The 27450-nt window shown below is 39.9% G+C and overlaps 2 protein-coding genes and 2 pseudogenes across 2 annotated transcripts; 2 read left to right on the top strand and 2 right to left on the bottom strand.

Moving 5' to 3' along the window:
• The first annotated feature begins 4661 nt into the window (after positions 1 to 4661).
• Positions 4662 to 7027, top strand: LOC139111023 (uncharacterized). Its single transcript, XM_070671052.1, has one exon. It carries the CDS (start codon positions 5606 to 5608, stop codon positions 6707 to 6709), a length of 1104 nt encoding a protein of 367 aa, XP_070527153.1. The 5' UTR covers positions 4662 to 5605; the 3' UTR covers positions 6710 to 7027.
• A 1124-nt stretch (positions 7028 to 8151) lies between these two features.
• Positions 8152 to 9744, bottom strand: LOC139111050 (uncharacterized; annotated as a pseudogene).
• A 1370-nt stretch (positions 9745 to 11114) lies between these two features.
• On the bottom strand, positions 11115 to 15658 carry LOC139110978 (uncharacterized; annotated as a pseudogene).
• A 6264-nt stretch (positions 15659 to 21922) lies between these two features.
• Positions 21923 to 23125, top strand: LOC139110893 (uncharacterized). The gene has a single exon (XM_070670854.1). It carries the CDS (start codon positions 21923 to 21925, stop codon positions 23123 to 23125), a length of 1203 nt encoding a protein of 400 aa, XP_070526955.1.
• The last annotated feature ends 4325 nt before the right edge of the window (positions 23126 to 27450 follow it).

Raw genomic sequence — 27450 nt, 5'->3', positions numbered from 1 at the left:
AAAAAAAGAGACGCGGAGTCGGAGACGTAACAATAATTATAATCTAAAAATTATTTTAACCTTAACCTAGTCCCAGCTTTCGGGCTCGAAGAATTTATCATAATCCATATTAAATAATGTTCGTAAACCGAAGTCATCTCCAGTGTGTTGATTCATCCATACATAATTATTATATTCCCGATCGTTTTGTCGCGCTCTTCGCTGCTCCAGTATTTGCTGAATATTAATAAACCCCTGATTTTGATATCATGGGGGTCGATCCAATTCTGAAAAATACATAAAATACATAAAATACATGACTTTTATTAAAATACATTGGATATTATTTAGGTGAATAAAAAATAACTTACAGGTTGCGTATGAGGTATTAGCAACCTTACTAAATTTTTAATTTCCACATTGTGCATGGGCTCACCATCCACATATATGCGCTGTAGAATTAAAAAATTATATTTTTCTATTGTTACTTTTACAATTTAAATAATTTTTTTAATTTTATGCAATATTACTTACCCCAATGGCTGGATATTCAACAAAAATATGATTTTCTATGCGATCTTCTTGTCGCATGACATGCATCACCTAACACAGATGACATTTTTACGGGTAAAATAAATTTGCTTCAAACGTTGCTTGGAAAAATCGTTGCTTCACTGAATATATTCAGATTTCAAATCCTCTCTTTTATACATTCATTATCGCATAATTTGCATTGTCTCATTTTTAATTCTTAAAAAAACGTGGTTCCACCTTATTGATGATCTAACATGTTTCCGGTCAAGAACCTCTTAAGTTATTTCAATTGTATAATGTGAATGACATCTATGGTTTCAATTTACACTTTAATCTTACTGAGATTGTGAATGTTTCATTTTTTAATTCTTTTCCACCTCATTGAAGATCTTATTACAATCGTCGGTGTTATATTTTTTCAGCGAATGCATAATTGGCCTTTCTTTGTATGCTTCAATGTGGATAACATCAGATTTCACATTTTTTTATACATTATCACATAATTTGCATTGTTTTTATTATAATTTTTAGAAAACGTGGTTCCACTTTATTAAATGATTTGTTATAAGTATTAAATGTAATTGTAATTTTAATTGTATTAATTAATATTCAACAAATATGAGAGCAGCAGAAAGCACTGTAAAAACGACCGGGATTATAATAATTATATGGATGAATATACATGCGATGACTTCGGTTTAAGAAAATTTTATTTAATATGGAGCATGATCCATTCTTCGAGCCTGAAAGTTAGGACTAGGTTAAAATAATTTTTACATTATAATTATAAATAGATTTTTTTATTTTATTATTGTTTGTGATTTTAATTACAATTTAATTGCATTAAAACATAATTTTTCATCAATAAAATTATTTATTTTATAAGAATATTTTGTTGACATTGCAACTTTATAAAACTTTCCGCACAACATTGGACAATGGGCTGTATTCGACTATACGGTCATGTAAAATGAGGCAGTATGCCGTAGTATTGTGAGGCACATTTTCCTTACAATCAAATTCTATTCGCACATCCACACTGGCGCTTTTAATTGACTCGTTCTGTCGAGAGCAATCGATGACGACAAATGGTCCATTTGAAAGAAATGTGGTTATGTTGCAAAAAACTTCACCGTAATAACAACCATAATAAGATTTACGAAAACGCGCATATATATCATAAAGAATGGCGTATCTGTTTTTGCTAAAATCTAAGTTCAAATCATCATATGGATAACATTCTGAATTAAGATAAAGTTTTACATTGGTCAGTTCACAAGTATCGAAAACAGCTGATGATTTCGACATAATATTTTTACGACCAGTTTGTAAAGCAAAAATAACATATCGAGGTTTCTCAAGCTGTGTTGCGGCCTTGACGGCCCATGAATGTTTTGTCGTACTCTGTAAAAGTGCATATTCATATAAATCCCACGAACGAAAAGTCATGCTTAAATATCGTCCGCTGTCTAAAGTTCACAGCAGCGATAATTTATTGACTTCGTTTAATATAACATGTGGCAATCGCCACTGTACTTTATGTAATTCAATCTCAGGCTCAGTCGTAGAATCTCCCATAATGGAATTATTATCATTGCGGGCGCGTATTAAAATTAATTCATAACGAGCATTGACAACCACACGCTTATAATCTTCGCAGAAGCCCAATAATATACGAAGTGGTATGCAAAAATTAAAGTATCCTCCAGCAGTGAACGTCGGCCCATTCCATCCAGCATTTTGCAGTATTAAAGCATTATTAGATGTTAATGATATATAATTCTTAAGAGAACTCGTTATTCCAACGTTTCTGTTGCGATCAATTTTAACGCCATTAAGCTCATAACGAATTTCATCGAACATAAATGCAACACAATTATTTCCGAGCACAATTGTTGACTTATCATTAGGTTTTTTTACTGACAATTTTTCTTCAACATACAGAAAACTATCACATGGCAATGTATATAAATCTTGTTGTTGTATCGGTATTCTTATTTCATCACTATGTCCAAATGTCGTGTTAGCATATGGATTGTATGTGTGAGTTTCGATTTTAACAATACTATCGTCGAAGATCGGCTCACTTTCTACGGTTAATATTCCAGCCATTTTTTAAATATTGCGTACACGAAAACCCAACAATTTTAAGAATTCAATGTTCAACGCTGAGAGTTTTTTTTTATAATTGAGTTTTTTCTGTTGGAAACTATGTACTTAGACTGTTTCACTTGCGATGTTTTATTCAAAACAAGCATTCCTTACTATAGTCGTTTCCGCACGTGTAATCTCACAGTAATTTCTTCGCCACAAAAATCAAGCAATTGACCGTTTTGATCCACAATGCGAATCGACAAATCCGTAATGCTTCGTACGGTGACTGGGAGATAAATGATCTGCGTTGGAGTTTCAGATATCTTATATCCTGGTGGAACGCTGGGTGAAAATTCATGTATTGTGTGTACACGTTTACCGTTACTGTATGCGCCACCTGTTATGTTACATTCAATTCGAATAATGTTTACACCATTAATTTGTATTGGCGCATCCGATTCATGCCAAAGTAGTGGTTCGAGCATGCGATTTGGTGAAAATCCTAACAATGATCCTATGTTGTTTGGTTTAGTGAAATTTATTTGATAATCACATCTAATTTCACTTTTCATTGTATTATTATTAGCTCGAATAACCAAAGGGTAATCACTCACACTGGCATGCGCGATCGTTTTCTTTTTCGCAGCATCGTTGATATGATGCTGTTCTAGTGCATTTTTCAAGTACACTGCGATATCACGTAGCTCATATGACCCATCGGGAATTACAATCTCTTTATCATTATCGAAATAAAACTTATTATTTGATAAGTTTACATTTGGAATTGTATAATACGTTTCAAAATCTGCCAGCCCAAGTTCATATTCACCATTATTTAAATCAACAGCTGGAAAGTAGCTCACCGCGAGGCTACTACTTTTACCTGATAACGTGAACGTCAACGACATGTTTGATACTGAGTTTACATGGTATGATGTTTATCTTTAAATTGTATTTCTACCGTTCGCAGAAATTGTATACATAATTGTCCACAGTTTTTCTGATTATAGCGTTGATATGACGAATGATTGTATTCAATTTGTGTTGCATTATTTCCCAGATACCGCTCGAGTTCTCGCGGTGGTCGAAGATTACCAAAGCTATCAAAATATATTGCGCGATCTCCTCTCTTTGCATATGCTACCCAGTGGGTGCCAAGTCCTTCAACGTTATCTAAATTCACAATACCGCTTTCGTTTCGATATACTCCCCCAACTGGTAAGGCGTTACGCATAAAAACACCTATAAAATATGGAATGCGCATATGTTTCGCTATCTGCTTTAACTGTAAATCGGTGGTGGCGCCTTTGGGAATTTTTAATTCCGCATCGGCGTTTTCTTTTTCCTTTTTTATTTTTCTTTTTAACCCCACCACCGCGTTTGTATGGACTGAGATAAACTCCACGGCCCTCCATAGCATGATTGTGACGTTTCATTTCTTCAAGTTGACGTTGCACAGCTTTGTTATCATTTACAGCCTTTGCGATTCCTGCGGCACCACCAGCTAGCGAACCAATAACACCCAGTAATGGCAAAAGCGGTAAAACACCGCCACGTTTCGCTACTGGAAGTATTCGTTTCTTCGTCGTTTTCTTCGATTTCTTTCTTTTCGAGTGTAAGCCCATACCAAGTTTTGTTTTTGTTTTCATGGCTGCCCATACGGTTGTGGCTGCAACTTTTTCTCCGAATCTTGAATCTTTTGCTTTAAAACGTTGCAGTGCTTTATTGGCAAGAATATTATCGGCCACGTGTCGCTCAGCAAGATCGCTGCTACGCGAATATGCTATATCGTGATCGCGACAAGCTGCATCCAATAGATTAATACCGTGATCTCCCCTGGCAAGTCGTTTGTTCAATCGAGTTCCCGGGCCACAAAAAATGGTAGCCAGGTATGTGTAATTCAAAAGGAAGTGCGTTGATCGCTCTATTTAATAGACTTTGTTTAGTTGTTTTAGGCATTCAACACAGTTTTATAAACAGCGTGGGGTTATTAATATACGTTTTTCAATGATATCATTGAATCGATTTTTAAGTATTTGGAAGCTTATTCTATATGTCGGTAAAAATCATCCGACATGAACAGAAACATCTTCAATACTAAACATTTAATTGGCATACACAGCTATAAATATACCTGTCATAGTGATATCGTTCTCATTTAGAAAGTAGAATGCGGTTCATACAGCAAGCGCCACCAATTAAGGTGGTGAATTTCGACGATGAGTTAATAAGTGAGCGTGAGATACGCAGGCATGGAAACATGCTACCGAGCTCTATTCGAGCTATCATTTGCGGTCCATCGAATTGTGGTAAAACTAACGTACTGATAAGCCTGCTAGAAAGTCCACATGGGCTACGATTTGAAAATGTTTATGTATACTCAAAATCGCTGCAACAGCCGAAATATCTGTATTTAAAAGAGATATTGACGCCGATAGAAGAAATTGGTTATTTCACATTTTCAAATAACAGTGATGTTGTTCCGCCGAGTGAAGCACTTCCGAATTCCATCTTTATCTTTGATGATATAGCATGTGATAAGCAAGATGTTGTAAGAAAATACTTTGCGATGGGGCAACACGCGAGCGTGACAGCTTTTATCTTTGTCAAACGTATGCGAAAATACCGAAGCATCTCATACGTGATAATACGAATTTATTGGTCCTGTTTAAACAAAATGGTACAAATATGAAACATGTATATAATGATCACGTAAACACTGATATGTCTTTTGAAGATTTTAATAAATTGTGCCAACTATGTTGGGAAAAAAAGTATGGATTTGTGGTGATTGACAAGGACAGCGCCATTTCAAATGGTCGATATAGAAAGGAATTTAACGACTTTGCTGTATCTTAATGTAATCAGTCGTTGTTTATACACCGATTAGACAACCATTCCGCTCGATATAAATACCACTAATGAACTTAAAAATCATGAAACAATTGTAAAGAAAATTGCTCAAACGAGTGATTTAATTCGCAAAAAATATCATGCTATGAAAACGGGAAAAATGGACGAGGATATCGCACTGGAGCGGCATTTTAAACCCATCGTCGGACCTTTGAAACAAATTGTGGAAAACACCGTTGTAAACAACGAAGCCGAATCAGTTATACCGAAGAATGAACTGTATTACTCTGGAGAAGAAGAAGAAGTGTCGACACCAAAACATAAGCGGTCAATCTCCCAGTCTCCGATATCATTATCTAAAGAAAAAGAATATAACAGATCGGCACTAAAACGAAAACGTGTAAACGCAACATCTTCAATAACGACATCAACTCCGAAACGTGTAAACGCAACATCTTCAATAATGGTATCGACTCCAATTAAATCAATGTTGAAACGATCAAACACCGATCTACATACATTAAATGAGACATCTAAAACTGCAGGTCAGCGAAATTTATCACATGAATTTTCACACGCTAATTCCATCGATGAAATTTTTAATTCCGTGAATACTGAACAGCTGGTAACATCTATTCGACAACAGTTGCAAACAGCTGATGGTTGGAAAATTCTTCAGACTCATTATGGACCATTAAGACAGAAATATCTAGGTGCTGTACTGAGTGGCAAAAAATCTGTTAACATCGATAGTGTTTATGGAGTATATTTCAACGATAGTGGAACCATGATTGGTAGCAAACGTATTGAGTTGGATAAAAACGATGATATATTCATAGATGGTAAAAAGTATCCTGGGACGGTAGGACTTTACGAATTAATTTTTATGAAATTTTCCAATGAAAGCAGTTACACGGATATTGATAAACAGTATTATAAAAGTATACTTTTGTCAACAAACGCTCATAAACGCGATTACAGTGAGCAAAATCAAGTAAAGAGTAACAAAGGTCACAAGTACAAAAGTATAATCGCTCCATTATTGGATAAAAAAGTTAGACAAGGCATACCAAGCACTGTGATATTAAATGATAACAAAATTGATTACATTCACTGGAACGATCCAAACGAGTTTGTGGATCGACTTCGATTATTCGAAGTTTCATGTCATGCAGGCCATAACGCTCACGATAATGAGATTTTATCAATTATCGAAGAACTTCGCGAGGCTGGACTTATCATAAATTAAAGTATGCATATGTAATTCATTCAACATTGAAATGCCGATCAATAAGTTTGGAGCATTGCTTGGTGGAGAAGGAGAAGGAAGTGGTGTTGATTATTATCAATATAATGCATTAGTTAGAAATTTTGTTTGTGATAACGCTCTTTGTACAATATCCGCCGATTATGATGCGAGATCGCGTAAAATTATACGTGTGGCGGAACCTACGGATGATACCGATGCAGCCAATAAGCGATATGTTCAACAGAATGTTAGCATTTTAAAAGATCAACTAGATGAGCTGAATAAGAAAATAGAAATACTACAGAGTAGTCTGCAGGTTGTGGTAAACACACTTCGTAATAAATTTATTCGCGGTAAACAGAATTATGCCGTTGCCGTTGCCGTTGCCGTTGCCGTTATCATTATCGCAGAATTAATAGTGCAGTGAATATCAAAGCTCTAACATATCTGAAAAAATAAGCTCTGAGAAGCGGCAGTTGATAAACGAATTGCATATTCCAGCAAGAAGAAATTTTCCTCGGAAGCATGTCATAGTGCGTGGATATGATGATTTATGGCAAGCTGATTTGGTTGAGATGCGCCCATATACACATGCCAACAAAGGCTACCACTACATACTAACAATTATCGATGTGCTGAGTAAGCACGCATGGGCAATGCCATTGAAGACGAAGAGCGGTATCGAAGTTGCCAAGTGATTGCAAAGATACTTCGAGATAATGCAAGATGCCCAAATAATCTTCAAACTGACAAGGGTAAAGAATTTTACAATGGAAATGTGCAGAATTTGTTGAAGAAATATGGTATTAATCACTATTCCACATACTCCATAATGAAAGCGTCAGTTGTCGAGCGGTTTAACCGAACTCTTAAAAATGATATGTGGAAAATATTTACGCTCAATGGAAATTATAAATGGATCGATTCACTGCAACAGCTTGTTTTGAATTATAACATGCGAAGACATCGAACTATCGGCATGCGGCCTGTCGACGTTACTCCAGAAAACGCGAACAAACTCTTGGCAACGGTGTACAGCCGTATAAAGATCGCAGCTCCAGCGCGATTTAAGGTGGATGATTTGGGACGCATAAGCAAGTTTAAAACATTATTTGAAAAAGGTTATACACCGAATTGGACTACCGAAGTGTTTAAAATCATCAAAGTGCGGAAAACTAATCCCGCAACGTACTTGTTAGAGGATTCTTATGGAAAACACATCGCTGGAGGATTCTATGAATATGAATTACTCAAAGTAAAAAATCGCGACGTATACCTCGTTGAAAAAGTGCTGCGAAAACGTGGAAATAAAGTTTATGTAAAATGGTTAGGATTTGATAATTCACACAATTCATGGATACACAAAAATAATGTTTTATAAAAAATTTTTTTATTTAAATAAAAATTAATGGAAACATGAAGTATTTATTTACACATTTTTTATAATGGTATTTTATAATGTCCCCATGGTAAAGTTTCTATAGAACCTGGAACAATATATCGCTTATCATCATATGGACTTAGAGCAGTTTTCTCCTCACGTATAGTATACACTTCATGCAGCTTGGATCGTATACACGTCTGCTGACGAGTCATTTCTATTTCCTCATGTAAGCATCGCGTGTAATCGTCAAACGTTATCTTCTTCGCGACAACATTACTCTTAACACCTTTAACCTTTTTTATATCTTTTTTACCATTAACTCGCAATACATTTTTGCTCTAAGTCCAACGAATTCCGTCATAATCACACCGTTGTTTTCATCTTTTATTAAACCTGGTACTTTTTTATTGACAAGTGGAAGACCATAAACATTGTCAGATGTATAATCACTCGTATCAAATTTATTAATGTCGCGTTTCATATTTTCGTAAACGTCTTCACACTCAATGTGATATATAAGACTATCTGTATCAGTGTACATAATTTTACATTGGTCGTGATATAACGGTCACATATACTCATGGTGAAATTCATATAAACATGTTTTAGATATGTCGAGAATACACATGCCAACGTAGATTGGTTTGTTAAATTTTACCTCAAGTTTGCGCATTTCAATCGCAACCAGATTCTCAGCAAAGACACTGCGACTGTGAAAATTTGGTTTTGAAATCATTGCCTCGGCACCAAATCTACCTTCCCAATGTGTTATAAGCCTAACGTCAACATGATTACGAACATTTTCCATGGTTTTGCCAAATACTGCATTGTTTATTAATTTGTATAAATTTTTTTCAAAGTCATTTTTAGCAATCGTTCTAAATTTTGTATTTAGTTCTATATACGCCTTAAGCCATGGAAATTGCTTGAATTGTAATACGCGACGTATTTTTGTAATGCGAAGACCGTGACGAGCACATTGCTGCAAGTTGCGATAATGAATGATGTAACGTTTTTTATCGCACAAATTTGCTAGGAGCTTGTCCTGACGCTTGCCGGGCGGCTTATCACGCGTTGGGCAGAACGGTAAGTCAGTGTACGCATCATGCAAATGTTGCGGATACTCTAAATCAACTTCGAGAATGTAACCATCTGACGAATCTAATGGAACGCTCATCACATTGAAAGTGGAAACGTTGTCAACCCATTGAAATTCAGCATATGGTAGTGGTTGACACATCGCCCATCCATATAAATTATTAATATCATAATACATCAAATACGTTGATGGTTTCGTTGAATCATGTGATTGCATATATTTATTATTGGCGCAAGCATATCTACCAGAGCATTGGCTTAAGCCCCCACGTATACCACGCTCAATGAACATAACCATGTCAACATCAGTAAAAAGTTCAAATTTAATATCTGTATGTTTTAACATCGCGTCCCACGTAAAACCTAGTAGAGTGTAATAATACGCTGGATCAAGTTTATAACTTGATATACAGCTGTCTCTAAAATTCTCAAATATATCAGTCAACAACAAAACATCGGTTTTTAAATATAAATCACTATACTCGCCAAGCGTTTTAATTGAGAACCGCTGCCAGATATCAACAGCGTGTGCATAATCACTCTCAGATACTATTTCATCTGTCAATGAACTATAAAACGATTCTCGCGGTGGTAAATATGAATCTGTGGCCCTAGGCCACTAAAAGCTAAGAAACTCAGACCCCGCGCCGCGACCACCACCGATCGCCCAGAAAATCGCGCGGCCACCGCCAATTAATTAAGTATCACGGGCCGACCAGCCGCCCGCGGCGTGTAGCGCGGATCACCGACACGCGTGACATGGGCCGCCCAACCGCCCACACCGCGCACCGCCACCGACTGCTCGGGAGTGGGAGGTCCCCCACTCTCGGGCCCACGGGTATATAAACTGCCTCGTACGCAGACGAGGCACCTCGCTGGAGAGCACTCCAGCATCCGACCCTCCAGGTCTTGGGCGCTCCCAAGACTTCCTCGACCGGGCTCACCCGGCCTTCGATACCGCTACCTCCAGGACTCGGGCGCTCCCGAGCCTGTCCTCGACCGGGCTCACCCGGCCTTCGATACCGCTACCTCCAGGACTCGGGCGCTCCCGAGCCTGTCCTTGACCGGGCTCACCCGGCCTTCGACACCGCTACCTCCAGGACTCGGGCGCTCCCGAGCCTGTCCTCGACCGGGCTCACCCGGCCTTCGATACCGCTACCTCCAGGACTCGGGCGCTCCCGAGCCTGTCCTCGACCGGGCTCACCCGGCCTTCGATACCGCTACCTCCAGGACTCGGGCGCTCCCGAGCCTGTCCTCGACCGGGCTCACCCGGCCTTCGTTACCGCTACCTCCAGGACTCGGGCGCTCCCGAGCCTGTCCTCGACCGGGCTCACCCGGCCTTCGACACCGCTGTCCTTTCCCCAGGACTCGGGCACTCTTGTGCCTTTTTTTTCCGTCCGGACGCTCGCGGATCTCCCTCGCCACAGTCCGACCGGTCTCCCCTGGACTTTGCGCCGCGAACTCACGTGCCGCGGAAATTGTACGACCGCCTCGGCCCGAACGGCCTACCATGTAACCGGCGCCGCCGACTCGCGACCGCGAAACCTGTCCGTTCGTCATGGCCTGAGTGGCCCATCTTGTGTATTCATTCCGCCGACACGCGACCGCGAAACCTGTCCGTCCGTCACGGCCTGAACGGCCTATCTTGTACATCGTGCCGTCGACTCGCGACCGCGAGCTCCCGTCCGAACGACACGACTCGGGGAGCTTCTTACACGCCGCGTCGCCGACCCGCGAGCACACCGCTCCGCTCAAAACGATACAGCTCAGAGGGCTTGCACCACCCGTTGCGCCGCCGCCTCCCGACCGCGTGACCCCCGGACGCGGGGCCCACCCTGGATCAGCGCGAAGACGACTCGCGACCGTATACCGCCACCCTGAGAGCGTAACACCAACCGACCCGAGAATTCAAGGCTGGCCGTGTACCGTTCCATCGAGCGGCTAGAATATTTCTACTATTTTCTGCGTTACTTTAGCATTAGATTTTTTTTGTATTATAGGTTCATTTTTGTGTTGACATTTATCTTTAGTTTATAATAAAGTATCATTCATGTTTTTTCCACGTTTAATCACGTCTCACTTCTTACTCGTACCTTGGCTTCCGGCGAGCTTTCCTCCGATAAAATTACCGCGTTACAAATCTTCCAACTTTTTAACGGAATCAATGTATTCATAGGGGAAGATACCTTTACGTGTAAGCAAATCAAAATTTTTATTAATTAAATTAGAAAATTCGCACCGCAACACTCGTAATTAATCTTTACCTAGAAAAGAAGCTAATTTTTCTAAACTGGTATTTAAAAACTTGAATGAGTCAATAAATCGTAATTTTATGCAATCATTTCTATCATTATTAGTGCTTTTAACATTTTTTGTAAACGATATATATTTTTCTTTTGTGATAGGAAGTAACTCTACACTTCTCTCATAAGCTGTAGCTATTTCTTTAATAATAAAATGTGCATTATAACCTGATAAATTGTGGAAAACTATGGGAATACAATTTGTATCCATATAATTTATATTACAATCTTGATGTGCAAGTCCTCTGTATCGACCGGTTAAATGACAGTGATCACGCACTCGCGTATCATCGATTGCAAACGGCTTTTCAGATATGTGACAATTTTTAGTTTTTTTAAATTCTTCTCGCTTAACCTGTGTAAAACCTATCATTAGTTTAGGATTAGATAAAATCATCTTTACATTGTGGGCTAAATTTCAAAGTTCTTCGGCAAACCATGTGACGCAGTTATTATCACGATGAAATCGATACATTGATAAAGAGTCGTCATATGAACAGCATACATAGTATCCTATACTAAATACCTTATGATGATTCTGCACATATGTAGATGTTGTGGGATTAACATTCATCTTTTCCAGAGTACATTCGAGATCGGCGTATACAACAAATGGCATCCGTTCCTTCTTGTTATAATTACTAAAACTTAGCCATTTGTCATCTTCACTTGGTAGTATAATTGCACAATTATTAATTTTTCCACAGTCCGCACTGTGGGTTTCCAATCTTTCATTGGTACCAAAATAGTGCAGACATCTAAAAATAATAAAAGTATATTAATATACCATGAAATAATGTAAAATGTTATAACATAAAATTATGTTGATATTTACCGGTCGCAAAAGTATTTTTTGGTGTTCGTCTTGCTTAGCTGTGAACTGATGAGGCGAGATAAATTTTTTATCAGAGAAAAATGTCCAATAGCATTGCATTCTTGTGTATATAACAAATGTATAGCCTCTCCCTTTTTTTATCAGCGAGTTGTAATGGTAAAAGTTGCTTGTTTTCAATACTATATACATTAATTGAAATATTATTTAAATTCTCAAATTTTTTTATTTGTTTTAAAGTTACTGGAAATTCAATACCTTGAAGATTTAATACTGTTGTATAATGCGGATACGATGTTAATCGTTCAGTATGCGCGTTAGCTGGATATAGAGCGGCCACAACTGCCCATGCAAAACAAGCATTATCTGTAGATTTCACATTGATTATTGCTCGTTTCTTTTCAATTTCTCGAGGTAATTTAATATAACACCCAGCATGCAATGGATTGTATTTATTTACATTTACGATTAAATTTCGTATGCGCGATAATGCCCAACCGCTATCACGTTCTTGAAACTCATCTAAAGATGCAAGAATGGGCTCAATGACATGTGAGTTATACCATTCTTGTAAATTATTTGTTTGAAAGAGTTCACAATTTCTCGTACATACACATTTATTTGAGGTTTTTGCACCTGCCACAAATTCACCATTGAACACAGTATTTATTTTCACATTACGATGTTCATGCATAACATTTTGCACATGTTCGAGCACAATGTCTCGAGCATCTTCAAGAAACTGTTGGGGTTCAATATATTTTGAATTGACTACTGCACCAGTTAATATGCGACTTTTAAAAGCAGTGTCAATCTTACACCATCGAAGTCCCGCCTTACATGAATTATATCCAGCACCTTCGTGAACGAAACGCCGCTGCGTTAAATCTATTAAACTTTCAATACGGGCAATACGTGCAACAATTGAATTTTGAGCGTCGACGGATAATCTTGGGCGTTTATTTCGATTTTGTTCTTCCAGCGACTCAATATATTCCTCACATTGTTGCTGCCATACACAAAATTCATTACTTGAATTTAATTGATCTGCTTGTGCCACCAGCTCTTGCTCTAACTGATCCATTATTACTCCCAAGATTTATGTATGACTAATGATTAAACTCATGCACTCGCCCATACTTTATACGTTGTTTCACTGCATCACATAATAAAAATGCTGAGTTTACATTTTAGCAAGTTCAATGATTTCATTGTGACAATTACATATTACTATACATTCACAACGATATTTTTATTTTAATTGTTTCACGTAACTGCTAAGTTTATATTTTTAAACATTTGTCGCCATTTTTATGGCACATTAAAATTTCTTATTTTTCACCAAATGCATAATTTTACATTCATCTTATATATTCTGAGAATCTTGCAGTGCATCAAACAAATGTGCTGATTTCAAAGATCGTGGAGTTCATTAAACTTATAATTTCTACGAAATGGGAATATGCTGATTTCAGAGATCATGGAGTTCGTCAAACTTATAATTTCTACGAAATGATGGATCAAGTTACCATTTACATGCAATCGATCAAATTACCATTTTTATTCACTGGATGTATCACTTTTATTCTTCTCTCAGTGCATCGAACTTATTAACTTTGCAAATGAGTTGAGTATAATTTCTACGAAATAATGGATCAAATTACCACTATGTGTGGTATTATATGATAGATCCAGTTACCATTTTATTCATCGAATGCATCTCTTTTATTCTTCTCTCACAGTGCTTTGAACTTATTAGCTTTTGCAAATTGCATATGCAACGTTTTAGCGCTTACAATGGATTAGCAAACATTTGTCATCTGATACATTACCTTCATTCTTCTCGTACAGTGCTTTGAACTTATAAAATGCATAATTTGCATATTTTATACATATCCATTGATCTCACTACAGTAAAATAATCTTATTGGCTTTTACGCATGCGACTTTTAGCGCTTATTCGCTGCCGCCGCCGTTCTCACAAAATTATAATCCCACCCACCGGCGATGTATAGCTAATATAAAAACCACCGAGTTTTTTCACGCATATATGTATATTAATTGTTCACTTAAACGTAAGCCGCAATTAAAAAATATTTTTTATATGAAAAATGGTTGATTTAAACGTAATTATGGACTTATCTGATAAAGAAGAACAAGTGATCAAAGTGAGGACCTCGAAGATCGCATATGTGTGACATTAAATTCACCGCGAATTCGTGCACTTAATGGGCAAACCAGACATTGTATGATAACTTTTTATTATTGCTCGTTAATTGGAAATACTGTGCTATGTGCATTATGCATGATTAATTTAAATGATGGTGAAACAATGCAATCTATTGTCAAACATGAAATAGATATTTTCGGTGCATTATGTGGAAGATCATGCACCAATTGCAGACTTCCAACGTATACAATATTTCTATGCTATATATGTCCAATATGTGTTGCATATAATACATAGAAAGAACATTGTCGATAAAATCAATCTTGCTGATTAATGCATTTTATATTAATAATGATAGCAATTATAATGGGGGCTTGTGTATAAATTCGAAGCCAAAATTAAACTACAGCATTAGTCGTATTCGTTCACGCTGAAGACACTGCATACAAAATGGACTTCTACGTTCCAGCTGTAGCTAGCACATCATCATCGGCATCATATTCAAATAATGTGTGAGTATTAATTTTGCACAACATTTTTTTCAATTTTTTATATAAAAACTTTTACAGCACCTCAACCAAACAACGCACTACACGCTTGTTAAGCAGACGTTATGCGCTTACAGCCACCAGTTATAAATATCTCGAAATTGGTGTGAACGTTGGCCCGCAAAATTATGTTGAGATCGCTATCGGGGACACCCGAGGACATGAAATTGTATTATCTCTCGAAGCTTGGAAGTCTCTTTGTGAATACCAGGAAAACATTCTGAATCTTCTTCATAATAAATTCAGAAATCCAGAAGATTTTGTACAACTCGGTTCAGTATCAGCACAACTGTATACCATGAATAATTTAAATCTTCTGCGATTGGAATCCAACAAAGTGCATATATTAATGACTGAATCAACGTATCACAAGATGCTTACTCTCGATGACTGCATCACATTAACTTTTGATAGAATGACTGCAGTTCTCAATCAAATTGATGCCAAGTATGCACAATTCGCAAACATCGCTTCAGCTGTGAAGAACCAATCTAATGTTGTAGATGCAATACGTGCTAGCAGTTTATTTGATAGAAACCTATTTATTGATTGTGAACTGTTAGCTCTTGTCTTTAGCATATAAAATATATTAATGATTATTAAAAAATTTCATTCTTATGCATTTTTCTTAATAAATACAGCGTTAAAAGATGTAGTAAAAATGATATTTTATCTTTTCTGTGAATAGTGTTTAAATGTAAATATATAAAATATGTAATAAAGTAATATTTAAAAAATTTGTTTATTTTATTATCTTTGCCGAATGTATGCGCCGCTGTTCTTAATAAAATAAAATTTCTACCGTCTCCTGATCTTGCTACGTTTGCATTTTAATTTCTCGGTATTATGGTCTTGTCACCTGAGTGTAGTCTCGCCATCAAATGCGCATTGAAAAAAAATGCATTCTTTTCACATAAGCATTTTTTATGCATCGCGATTATGCGACGAGCTCGTAGCTGCCAGTCGTGAACGAAACGTATCGCGAGATGGATAATTGCAACTCGATTATCCATCACATTTTTAACGAGATAGGTGTGAAAAACGTTTTTAGTTCGGCTGGTTTGTGGTGCAACAAGCACAAAAAAAATAACGTCGCGTTGCTGGACGTTTATCAGGGCGACCGGCTGCGTGACTACGTCCGAACGCGAAAAGTCGACGAGGTTGTCGTCGACAGAACACCGAGAGTTGGCGACGACGGGGCGCATATTGTAGACAAGCGTCTACATTTGTGTGGCCATACGAGGCGCTTCGCCTTTATCGACGACGACCTGCCGTCAGTCAAAAGAAAACGGCCCAACTAATTGGTGAGCAAAATTTTATATTTTTAAATTTTTTTATTTAATTTTCGGTGACAATGTGCGGATTCTCGGATGCGTAAAGATGGTCGGTGCGAAAATGGGCGGTGCGTAAGATTTTCGCTGACATGTGAGTTTTAATTCTTGGGGCAATGAGCGGGGCGCGGGGACAGGGAAGGATCTACAGCAAGAAGAGCACAGGGAGGTGGAATCTCACTGGCGTAGAGACATAAGAGAAAAAGAGTGAGGTGACTCGTTCGTCTCTACGCCTGTGAGATTCCCCCTCCCTGCGCTCCTCTTGCTGTAGATCCTTCCCCCGTCCTTGCGCCCCGCTCATTGCCCCATAGATTAGAACCCGTGTTTATTCCCTACTTACGTTGAGAAATGATTGACACCGCGTTTCGCGAAGAGCCGTTGTACGTCGGTGTTGTAAAACTCCTTACCCATATCGGTTTGTAGATTTTTCGGACATCGCCCGTTCTTTCGCATCAACTCCGCTAAAGCGTCAGCCGTTTCGCTGCCGCCTTTATTTTTAAGTGGTATCGCCCACGCATACTTGCCGAGTACGTCGATGACGGTGAGAATGTAACGGTAACCTCGGTTGAAACGCGCGTACGGTTGCATCTCGACGATATCAGCCTGCCACAAATCGTCGTATCTCTTAATTACGACGCGTCTTCGCGCAAAGTTTCTTCTCGCCGGGGCGTGTAACTCGTCGACGAGTCGCCTCCTTTCAGGACTCGTGTCGTTAGACTTGCGTGATCTAGACATGGTCAATCACGTCCCGCGGCACGCCGATTCTGTCGCTTGATTCCTCCAGTCGATTAATTTATAATCAAACTAGCCTCACGCAGTTCCTCGATAATTGACAGAATTTCGTTGTCGTGAGCGTTGTGACCGGCTCGACGCGAAGCATCCAGCAATCTAAGACGATCCACGAGCTCATTGGGATCGTCCCAGTGCACGTAGTCGATCGCGTGATCGTTCAACGTCATGAGGTGAGATAATCCTTTACCGGAACTTTTTCTTCTCGATTTCTTGGCCGAATCGCTCGACATCAGCGGTGCGATCACCTTCACATACTTTGAACCTCTGTTACTCATGACGCGACCATCGCTGAAATCTTTTTTATGCGCGTTCGTCACTTCGAGTATGCTTTTGTAGTGACGTTTATCCGTCTCAGTGTAAGCGGTTACATCGGGTACCTTCTTGAAAATCAACTCATACAGACCTTCCGTTCCAGGATATCTCTTACCAGCGACGATTATATCGTCGTTCTTATGGTCGAATTCAACGTGTTTGTTCCCAAGCATTACTTTGTTTGTGTCAAAGTATATACCGAAAACGTCGTCGATATTTATTCTTCTGTCACCGCTCGCCGCTTCAAGGTACATCGTTGCCAGCGATACGCTGGGCCGCGGTGTCGATACGCCAGGTCGCGGCGTCGATATGCCGGACCGCGGCGTTGATGCCCGGGGTCGTGGCGTCGACGGAGGTTCAGCGTTTTCGGTCGTAACGTATGAATCGACGGTCGTATCACCGAATTACGGATTAGCTACAATCGTATCACCCAACGTTGCCGACGACGAATCGTCAAACGTGACGTTTAAACGCCGTTCGGGTTTTGGTGTCGACCACAATTGTCGCTCCAGTTTCAGCGTCAAACGTTCTGATTTTGAATCCATCTTCGGTACCGCGATACTGGATTCCTCGACGGTCTCAACCATCCGTTTTAGAGGTTTGACGATGGGCTTGAGGCGCTTCTCCGACGCGATGTCGGCGTCGATCGTGTCGATCTTTATGGCTCGATGCTTTCTGCGAATCGCCTCGCTCGTCTTCTTGATCTCCCGCGTAATCTTTTCACGCTCAAGCACGTCGCGGTTGTCATCTTTCCCCGTCATATCGATCAATCGATTGTATCCCCGCGATCTGTTCTCGACAAAGCGTCTTCGACGACTGGTTGTCGCGCGATTTCTACAACCTGTTAAATCAACTCGACGGTACCGCGAACACGTCAAATCCTCGCCTGTATCACCCGTTGTCGAGCAGATTGTCCTTGTCGATCACCACAAAACCGTGATCGCGTTGTCAGCATTCGCGACACAACACGCTGAACTCGTCGAACGACATGTCGGTGTTGACGTGATCGTTGTACACGTGTTTTAGATTTGTTCCATCCTGTTTGAACAAAATCAGCAGATTCGCGTTATCGCGTATCAGATGCTTGGGTATCTTCGCGTACGACTGACACAGATAAAAGCAGTCTACGTTCGAGTGACGACCCATCGCGAAGTACTCCCTCACGGCGTCTTGCTTGTCGCACGCGATATCGTCGAAGATAAAAATCGAATGCGGAAGCGCCTCACTCGGTGGAACGACGTCGCTGTTGTTGGAAAACGTGAAATAGCCTATCTCGTCGATCGGTGTCAGCAGACGTTCCAAGTACTGATACTTGGGCTGCTGCAGCGACTTCCAGTACACGTACACGTTCTCGAAACACAAACCGTGCGGACTTTCCAACAGACTGATCATTACGTTCGTTTTGCCACAGTTCGATGGACCGCACACGATCGCGCGCACAGTGTTTGGCAGCATGTCGCCGTGCCTTCGTATTTTCTCTCCCTCAAGACTGTCCATTAATCGTAATCTATCGTAACAATTCGTGACGCGTATCGTCTGCGGTTGTCGCACAATCGCATCTTGTCCCCGCTGTACGGAGATAACCGCTCGCGCGCCTATTTATAGTCGCGCGAACCCGCGAATAGCTCATTAATCGATATGTATCTCGCGCTGAAACATCTTCTTGATGTGTTGACGTGTTGAACCGCGGAACAGTTGAGCATCATACCAAAGGACGTTTTACTGCACGTTTGCGGTATTACGTTCATTACGTGTGGGACAAACTTCCCGCGCACTTGACGGAAGATCCGGAGGTTCAAACCTACCGCAGGTGCCTCGAGCATTATAATCAACCCTGGCAAAAAACGCACATCGACGGACCTGCTCCGTTAATCCGAGAGTGCGGCGAGTGTCAACGTCGTCTACCGATTCGTCGGAAGTAAAGTGCTGCGGCAAGGGTCTGTTGAATCGCGCGATAAACGCCCTTTTCTTCGAACTGCACATCCTCATTATCAATTTTGCGGCCCGGGAACTCGATTGAAGAAACGCATAGCGAGAGGTGATCGAAGCATCAATCCGTTAAACGAAGCGTGTCGCGAGCACGACTTGGCGTACGCGCGAAGCAATGATCTTACGGACAGACACGCAGCGGACAGAGAACTCGCCAAGAGAGCGGGAAAACGCATTATAGCAAGAGATTCAGGCTTACGCGAGAGAGCCGCCGCAGCAGCCGTGTGGGCTGCGATGAAAGCTAAAACAAAAATCGGCATGGGTATGTCTGCTACGACTAAGAAGAAGAGGTCGAGGACTGTAAGAAACAGAACGATTACGAAGAGGCGGAGAAGTACGATTCGCAAAAAACGCATGTTTCCAACAGCAAAGCGCGGTGGCATGCTGCCGATTATTCCGATTCTCGGTGCAGTCGGATCGCTTGTCGGTGGACCTGCGAGTATAGCGAGACCCGTAAACGAGAGAAGAGCTGCGCGCGCAGCAACCGGTGGATTCGGCGTACATCTGGCCCCGTACAACGGTGGACGGGGTCGTTCTCTCAAGCCGTACAGGTACGGCAGAGGTACGACTGTTGCAAAAAAAGGAAGAAAAAAAAAAAACGTCGAGAAGACGTTAAAAATGCCCACGGGTGCTACTACGAACGTGCAATTGAATCATCTGGCCAAACGTATGCGTGTTCCTTATTTCAGAGGTGTCTTTATGCGCGACGCCCTATCTACGAGTGGCGCGCGTACAAACGAGAGCGGCATCGTAAACTTGGACAACGTGACGGGTCCGGGGTCTTACTGGGTAGTGTTTGCGATAAGATGAAGGTTCGAACAACAAAAAACTTGTATTGCAGGTTGCACTATTTTTTCCACTTTTATTTTGTGAGTATCAACACTTGGCCTTTGCTGGGCACAAACAATAGACAGTATAGCAAAGTCTTTTAATTTAACAATCAATGGCACTGCTGGCCGCAATAATAGTAGCGAAAGATGCGTTCTCAATGCGTATAAAAAAGCGACTGACTTGAGAGGCATTGTTTCAAAAGAAGCAGAGCAGTTTTCTATTGTAACAAAGAGCATCTTAGGTTTCGTTTGGGACTGGCCCGTCTTTAGCGTGATAAGGCACGAAAAATTTAGTATGAGTTATATGGTGAAAGAAAATTATTATCATTGAAACAAAGCCTCTCATATAACCGGACTGGCGTTGTCCTGGCGGCATTTGATAATCTAGCGTTTAAAATATTAAAATAGTTTGTTCTAATGATTTTAAACAGGTAGCATACGCCAAAAGGGGAGATCGCGTCGCGTACTTTGACGGCTTCGGTAATCTCCGACCGCCTGTGGAATTGGTGCGATATCTCGGAGTCGGCGTCTAATCGATAGAGTACAATCGACGATCTTATCAAACGTACGATCAGAGTATCTGCGGACAGCTGTGTATACGTTTTTTAAGTACAATCGACGCGATTACGTTTAAAAACTGACGTCGCGACGCACTTCGCCTCAGTATCAAATCAAACATGTCAATCACGCTCACGTTAACCGGTAGGAGAAGTGTTCTCCATTTGAGCTACTCACCGGCGTTGGATCTCAGTGATGGTGATTACGAGCTCGGTCTCACGGACTTTGCGACTTACAACATTATACCGAACGTCGATTCTACGAACAACAAATTTTACTATGGCACGGACGGTAAAGAAATTACGATTCCCGAGGGATCGTACAAAATACAGGCAATAGACAAATTTTTGAAACATGCGATGCCGCGACAACGCGACACCGTCGATGGTAATCGTAATGAGAAGAACGAGAAGAACGATGATTTCTCGATAGCGATTCGCTCCAACTTCAACACTATGAGGAGCGAGATCAAATCAGCGTACACGGTGAACTTATCGAAACCAAACTCGTTGGGGCCGCTTCTCGAATTCTCACCGCACCGCGTACTGCAACCGCGAAAGTGGCACGAGTCTGACTTACCGATCAATATAATCAACCTGAATATTATTCGCATCGAATGTAACGTAACCGCTGGCGCATACTGCAACGGTGAACGCGTGCACACGATTCACGAATTTTCACCGAAAGTGCCGCCGGGATATAAGATTACGGAAACGCCCACGCAGGTCATTTACCTACCGATCATCGTGCGATACGTTACAGATCTCACGATACGCGTCACCAACCAAAACGGACGACCGCTCGATTTTTGCGGAGAGGAGATCACCGTCAGATTGCACGACTTCAACAACGACGGCCACAACGATAACGTGGTACGTTAATACCGAACGAAACGAGACGCGTTACGACAATCAGTTTCGGTACTGGTACGATTCAACAGCCTGAACCGCGACAACATATCGCTGTAAATAGCGTCGGAAGGATAAGAAGAAGAAGACTAACCGAAACAAACGTTGAATTTTTGAGATTGCTCGGATTCGCTGTGCAAAATCATTTTATCTGAACGATGGCCGACATTCTGAATATCCGAGACGAACCGGTCTTCGACGATCGAATCGTCAAGATCGAGACTCACGCCTACAATCCATTTGCCAATACGACGTTCGGATACAGCGATAAGATAAGAATACCGATACAGCAGAAAGATCTGTACACGCTGCCGCACAAGAGTTTTCGCTACATAGAGGGAAAATTGACGAAGGGCAAGGTGGTTGCGGGAGCCGACGTGATCCTCGGGGACAACTGCATCGCTTTCATGTTCGATGAGATACGATACGAGCTCGACGGTGTGGAGATCGATTGTAACCGAAACGTTGGCGTAATTAGCACGCTGAAAAATTACGCGACCGTTTCATCTGACAGGAGCGTGATTCTGCGGAACGCGGGATGGCTCAGTCCCACGATTAATGCGAACGGTTACTTTAATTTCTGCGTACCGCTCAACATGCTGCTGGGATTTTGTGAGGACTATAGGCGCGTCGTGATCAACGCTCGTCACGAATTGATTTTTATACGAGCGCGCAACGACAACAACTGTCTAGTGGGCAGTTACGCGCTCGAGCCTAAAGTTGACTTGCTGAAGATACAATGGCGTATGCCTCATGTACTTTTGAACGAGGTAAAAAAATTGGCGATGTTGCGCACCTTGGGGAGCGGTCGATTCGTTAGTATGGGTTTTCGCTCATGGGATCTGTACGAGTTTCTGCTACTGCAACTCACGACCAAACACTCATGGGCCATCAAGACCGCCACGCAACTCGAGAAACCTCGGTACATCATCTTTGCTTTGCAGACGGGTCGAAAAAACGTTATGTCCGAAGACAACAGTCGTTTCGACGATTGCAAACTGACCAACGTGAAGCTCTATCTCAATTCAGAGTGCTATCCGTACGACGATATAAACCTCGACTTTGGCAAACGTAGATACGCGATTCTCTACGACGCGTACGCGTGTTTCTGCAAAGAATACTACGGCTACGAATATCTCGAACCGAATCTCACCGTCACGTCGTTTCTGCTCAACGGTCCGTTCGTCATCATCTACTGCTCGCGTCAAAACGAGTTGGTTAAAACCACTACCGTGGATGTGAGATTGGAGTTTGAGTGCAAGGACAATGTAGCGCCGAATACCACGGCCTACTGTCTCATCATACACAATCGTTTGGTTCAATACAATCCATTGACCAACGTCGTACATAAGATCATGTAAAAATGATCTTCGACGTGCGTATGTAAAGCGGTAAATCGATGAACGTTGCGTATTCGCTTCCTTTCCGTCGTATACGTAACGTCGATAGAGAAAAAGATTCTCATCATCGTCATAAAACCTTCAAAGTATCAACCATTTTGTTGGTGCGAGAACGCGAGTCGCATGAAGGAAGATAAAACTACGCAAACGGATCCTAGACCGACGGATCACTTATTGATCAGAGGAATGACGTATCGAGTGACATCCACGGGAAACACAGTGGTTGACGTAGCCACGCAAACGGATAAGAAGTCGCGAAGCGAATAACTTCAGGAATGCGTGACAGATTTTGTCTCGAAGCATTCAAAAAAGTAATGCAATTTGGAAAAGAGGGGGATAAAATTAAAAGATTGACGAATACGCTCGCGCGTGTTCAGTAACGAAATTTCCTCCGATCGAGTCGCATCATCATCATCATCATGTCCACGCCAACGTTCGTCGATCTGCAAGGATATCCCATTGGACGACGTTTCATCGTGAAAGAAGCGGCAGTGCTGCGAGGTGGTACCGTTCTCGCGCATTACGTCTTTGCGAATTCTATGCCATGGGGTGTTGTATCGCGAAACGACAAACGCCTCGTTACCTGGTTGGTACGAAATCATCATGGTATAGCGTGGGAAGACGGGGACGTTCCGTACAGTCAGGCTAAACGCCAGATCATCAGGGCCCTACAGAACGAGGAAGATTGCTACGATCACGCCATCGTATACGTCAAAGGACTCGAGAAACGCGATTGGCTGCGAGATATGCTTGAAGAGGATTACTACGGCGACGACTATGACGATGGTCACAAATTTTACACGGACAATCTGATCGTCAGAAACATCGAAGATGATTTCGAACATGTTGAATCAATTAGCGATTTAGACGATTCGAATACTTTCCGCTGTAAGAGACATTCCAAAAATTGCGCCGTGCAAAATGTATTTAAATTGTACAATTGGTGGCGTAACCGTCAAAATGATGATGATGTATAATTTTTGAATAAACTTTTTTTTCATACTTATACTTCTGCGCCTTTGAATTATTTTACCCCTCTCTTAATTACCCTCTCTCAATTACCTTCTACCAATCACTTTCTCTTAATTACCCTCTCCGATAATTTGTCTGACTGCGTTTTATATTACCCTATTCTATGCAAAATTTTAAATAATAAAAAAGGGGATTTTTCACAACCGTCCTCGACTCGAGGTACCCTCCGATCGTGCGATCAGTACATTCTTCGCTTTGGCCGCAGCAGCAGCAACAATTACGACTTCGTCTACGACTACGTCTACGATTACGAATACGACAATGTATTACACCGAGAGAAACTGTTTCAAAGTGCGTCGAATTGATTGCGGTAATGAACCCTCCTCATACTCTAACGAGTAAGTATTTTTTTCTTATAAAAATTATTTACTTTAAATTAATATATTAATATTTACGATTGCTCTTATTTAATTTCCAGCGTCCCACCGAAACGATACGTGACGCGCTTACTCTGCAGGCGATACCCGCTGACCCGCACAGGATATAAATATCTCGAGATCGGCGTAAACGTTGGTCCGCGTAGTTTTGCGGAGATCATCGTAGGCGATAATCGAAGAGATAAATTGACGATGTTGCTTGACACCTGGAAGGAACTCTGCGAGCATCGATGGACAATTCAGAATATGCTTCGCGATCGACCGAAGCAACCATACGACTGTTTGAACATAGGTTCGCTCACAGTGCGATTATGCTATATGAACGAAATGAAACTTGTGCGACTTGAATCTTTCGACGCACGTATGGCTATGACCGAGGCTACGTTCACGCGAATGTTGGATTTTGATGATTGCGTCGCTTTGACGTTCAACGTACTCACCAAAGCTCTACCGAAAATCGACGACAAATACGAGCAATTTTGTAAAATCGCTTCCGCATCAAGAAGTCATACCGAAGCGGTGAGCGCTGTACGCAGCAGCGATTCCTTCGACAAACAACAAATTATAGATTGTGTTCTTTTATAAATGATGCAATAATCTTGTTATTAATATCTCCAACTTTCGTGATATGTATACATTTCAACGTGTAACTGGTGATCATATTGCAAAAAAAATTTCGCATTTTTTTAAAACTTTATATGGTTACATGATATATGTTTAAAAAACATATAACGAGATGACCATATTACAAGTTTGCATCTTTAATTTTATAATAAAGTATCTCATGACAAAAAACTGCATACGTGTAGCAACCGGAAAGTGACTTAGATACTTTAATTGTCACAGCAGCCGCTGAAATTGCTAATATACATGAAGAGGATGATGGAGTGTATACTATAAAACTGTATTATGCATGTTTTTTTATTTTTCAATAATGTATGTTCTTTTTTATTTTAAGTTATGTATGCATAATTTTTTCTATATTAAAAATTTTATTAAATAAAATTTTTATTTTTCTTTCCATCATTACCTTGGAAAAAATTTCTCTCACGCTCCCTGCATTATAAAATTAGTGACGATGGTATCGATACCATCAATAAAAACTATATTTTGCACACCAGCGAGCAATGGCTGGTATATGTATATAAAGAAAGTATACTTTCTTTAATTTAAAGATGCTGCGCTTTCCTGCTTGGCGCGCCTTTATGCTTTATGTTTTATGCACCTTAATCATCATTAGATAGAGGGGGGGGGAATGACTAGATAGATAAATGTTAATGACAGGAAGATTAGGTTAGTATTAAGATTGCCTTTGTAATAGAATAATCTAAAGAAGTAGAGTGGATATAAATCATAAAAGTTCAGAGCGATAAACTTTAATTGTCGTTTCTTTGTTTTACAGGTAAGGTTGTAAATAGTGTACACAATCATTACTAAATAACAAATAAAAACTTTTATTTACTTTGTTTTACAGAGAAATAAACTTTAGTTTATTGTCTTACCCTATATAAAGATTGTCTTATAAAACGACAATTCTTGTTTATGATGGCAAAAAAATTACAATTTGCATTTAAATGTGTGGCTTCACCGAGCGACAAAAAGACAACTGTTGTTGCTATAACCTCTATAACAACAAAAGACAATGAAAAATATGTGTTGCCAGAAGCTGAAAAATTTGTAAGCCATCATCCTGAGCTAATAAAAACAGAGAATTATAAAAGAGTAAAAAAGTTTTACTCAAAGAGGCCAAGAAAGAACAATATGGATTACATGCACAGAAGAAATGGAAAAATGTTATTTCGACGAAGATGATAATATAATATTTAATGATGTGTACCTAGAACAGGTGGTAGAAGCAAATATAACAGAACCTACACAGAAAAAAGAAAGTGAATTAAATTTGAAGCATATAGCGGAAAAATTTATGATAGAAAAATTTTTATGTAAACACTCAAATGCAAAACAATGGTTAGAAACATTTGAAAAAGAATGCGGAAGATTTGAAATCAACAAAGATAATACAAAAATTGAGATATTAAGATTATTTCTGGACAAATCATGTGTAGACTGGCACTCAGCTACTCTAACCACGCTGACAATGGAAGCTGGATGGTCAGAATGGAAAAAAAAATTTTTAGAATTATTTGCAGATAAAGGATGGAGTACTGGAATATATGCCATATTTTATAAGTATAAAGAAGGTTCACTGATGGAATATGCTATAAGAAAAGAAAAATTACTACTAGATATGGACAAAGACATTGGTACAAAGACCCTAATAATGCTCACAGCAGCTGGATTACCTGAATTTGTTAGGAATAAAATAGATAAAGAATACTGTGAAGGTTCAACCGAACTATTACACAAAATTAGAAAGTGTGAACATTTAGTAAGTAAAAATAATTTTATAAAAAAAAAAGAGGAAAGACAAGATAATAAAAATAAATTTGAAGAAAAAAAACCATGCAAAAACTGTGAAAAATTAAACAAAGGTATCAGATATCACCCAGAGAATTCATGCTGGTTTAAAAAAAAGAATGAAAACGAAACTAAAGTAATTGGAAGCAACTCAGTAATAGAAATAGATTTAAATAAAGAGCAAAAAAACGAATAATCACACCATTGATTAAAGTAAAGATATTATTAGAAGAAAAACTAGAGGTAAACGGAACATATGACCCCGGTTCCCAAGTCTCTCTAATAAATTCAAGATTAATTAAAATAAAAGGAAAAAAAATAAAAGATGTGAATAAAATATCTTTAAAAACAGTCAATGGTGTGACACAAACAGCAGGTTTAATAACCGTAAAAATTAAAATTTTTGAAAAGGAAGAATATATTGATGTCTTCATTATAGAACGAGAAGATTTTGAAGAT

This window comes from Cardiocondyla obscurior, linkage group LG22, assembly GCF_019399895.1.
Source record: "Cardiocondyla obscurior isolate alpha-2009 linkage group LG22, Cobs3.1, whole genome shotgun sequence".
Classification (NCBI taxonomy): Eukaryota; Metazoa; Arthropoda; class Insecta; order Hymenoptera; family Formicidae; genus Cardiocondyla; species Cardiocondyla obscurior.
The sequence above is the reverse complement of the archived record's forward strand: the minus strand, read 5'-3'. Positions and strand labels throughout refer to the sequence as shown.

Excerpts from the sequence above, each read along its gene's own strand:
- LOC139111023 (XM_070671052.1), top strand. The coding sequence starts at position 5,606 with ATGAAAACGGGAAAAATGGACGAGGATATCGCACTGGAGCGGCATTTT.
- LOC139110893 (XM_070670854.1), top strand. The coding sequence starts at position 21,923 with ATGGCCGACATTCTGAATATCCGAGACGAACCGGTCTTCGACGATCGA.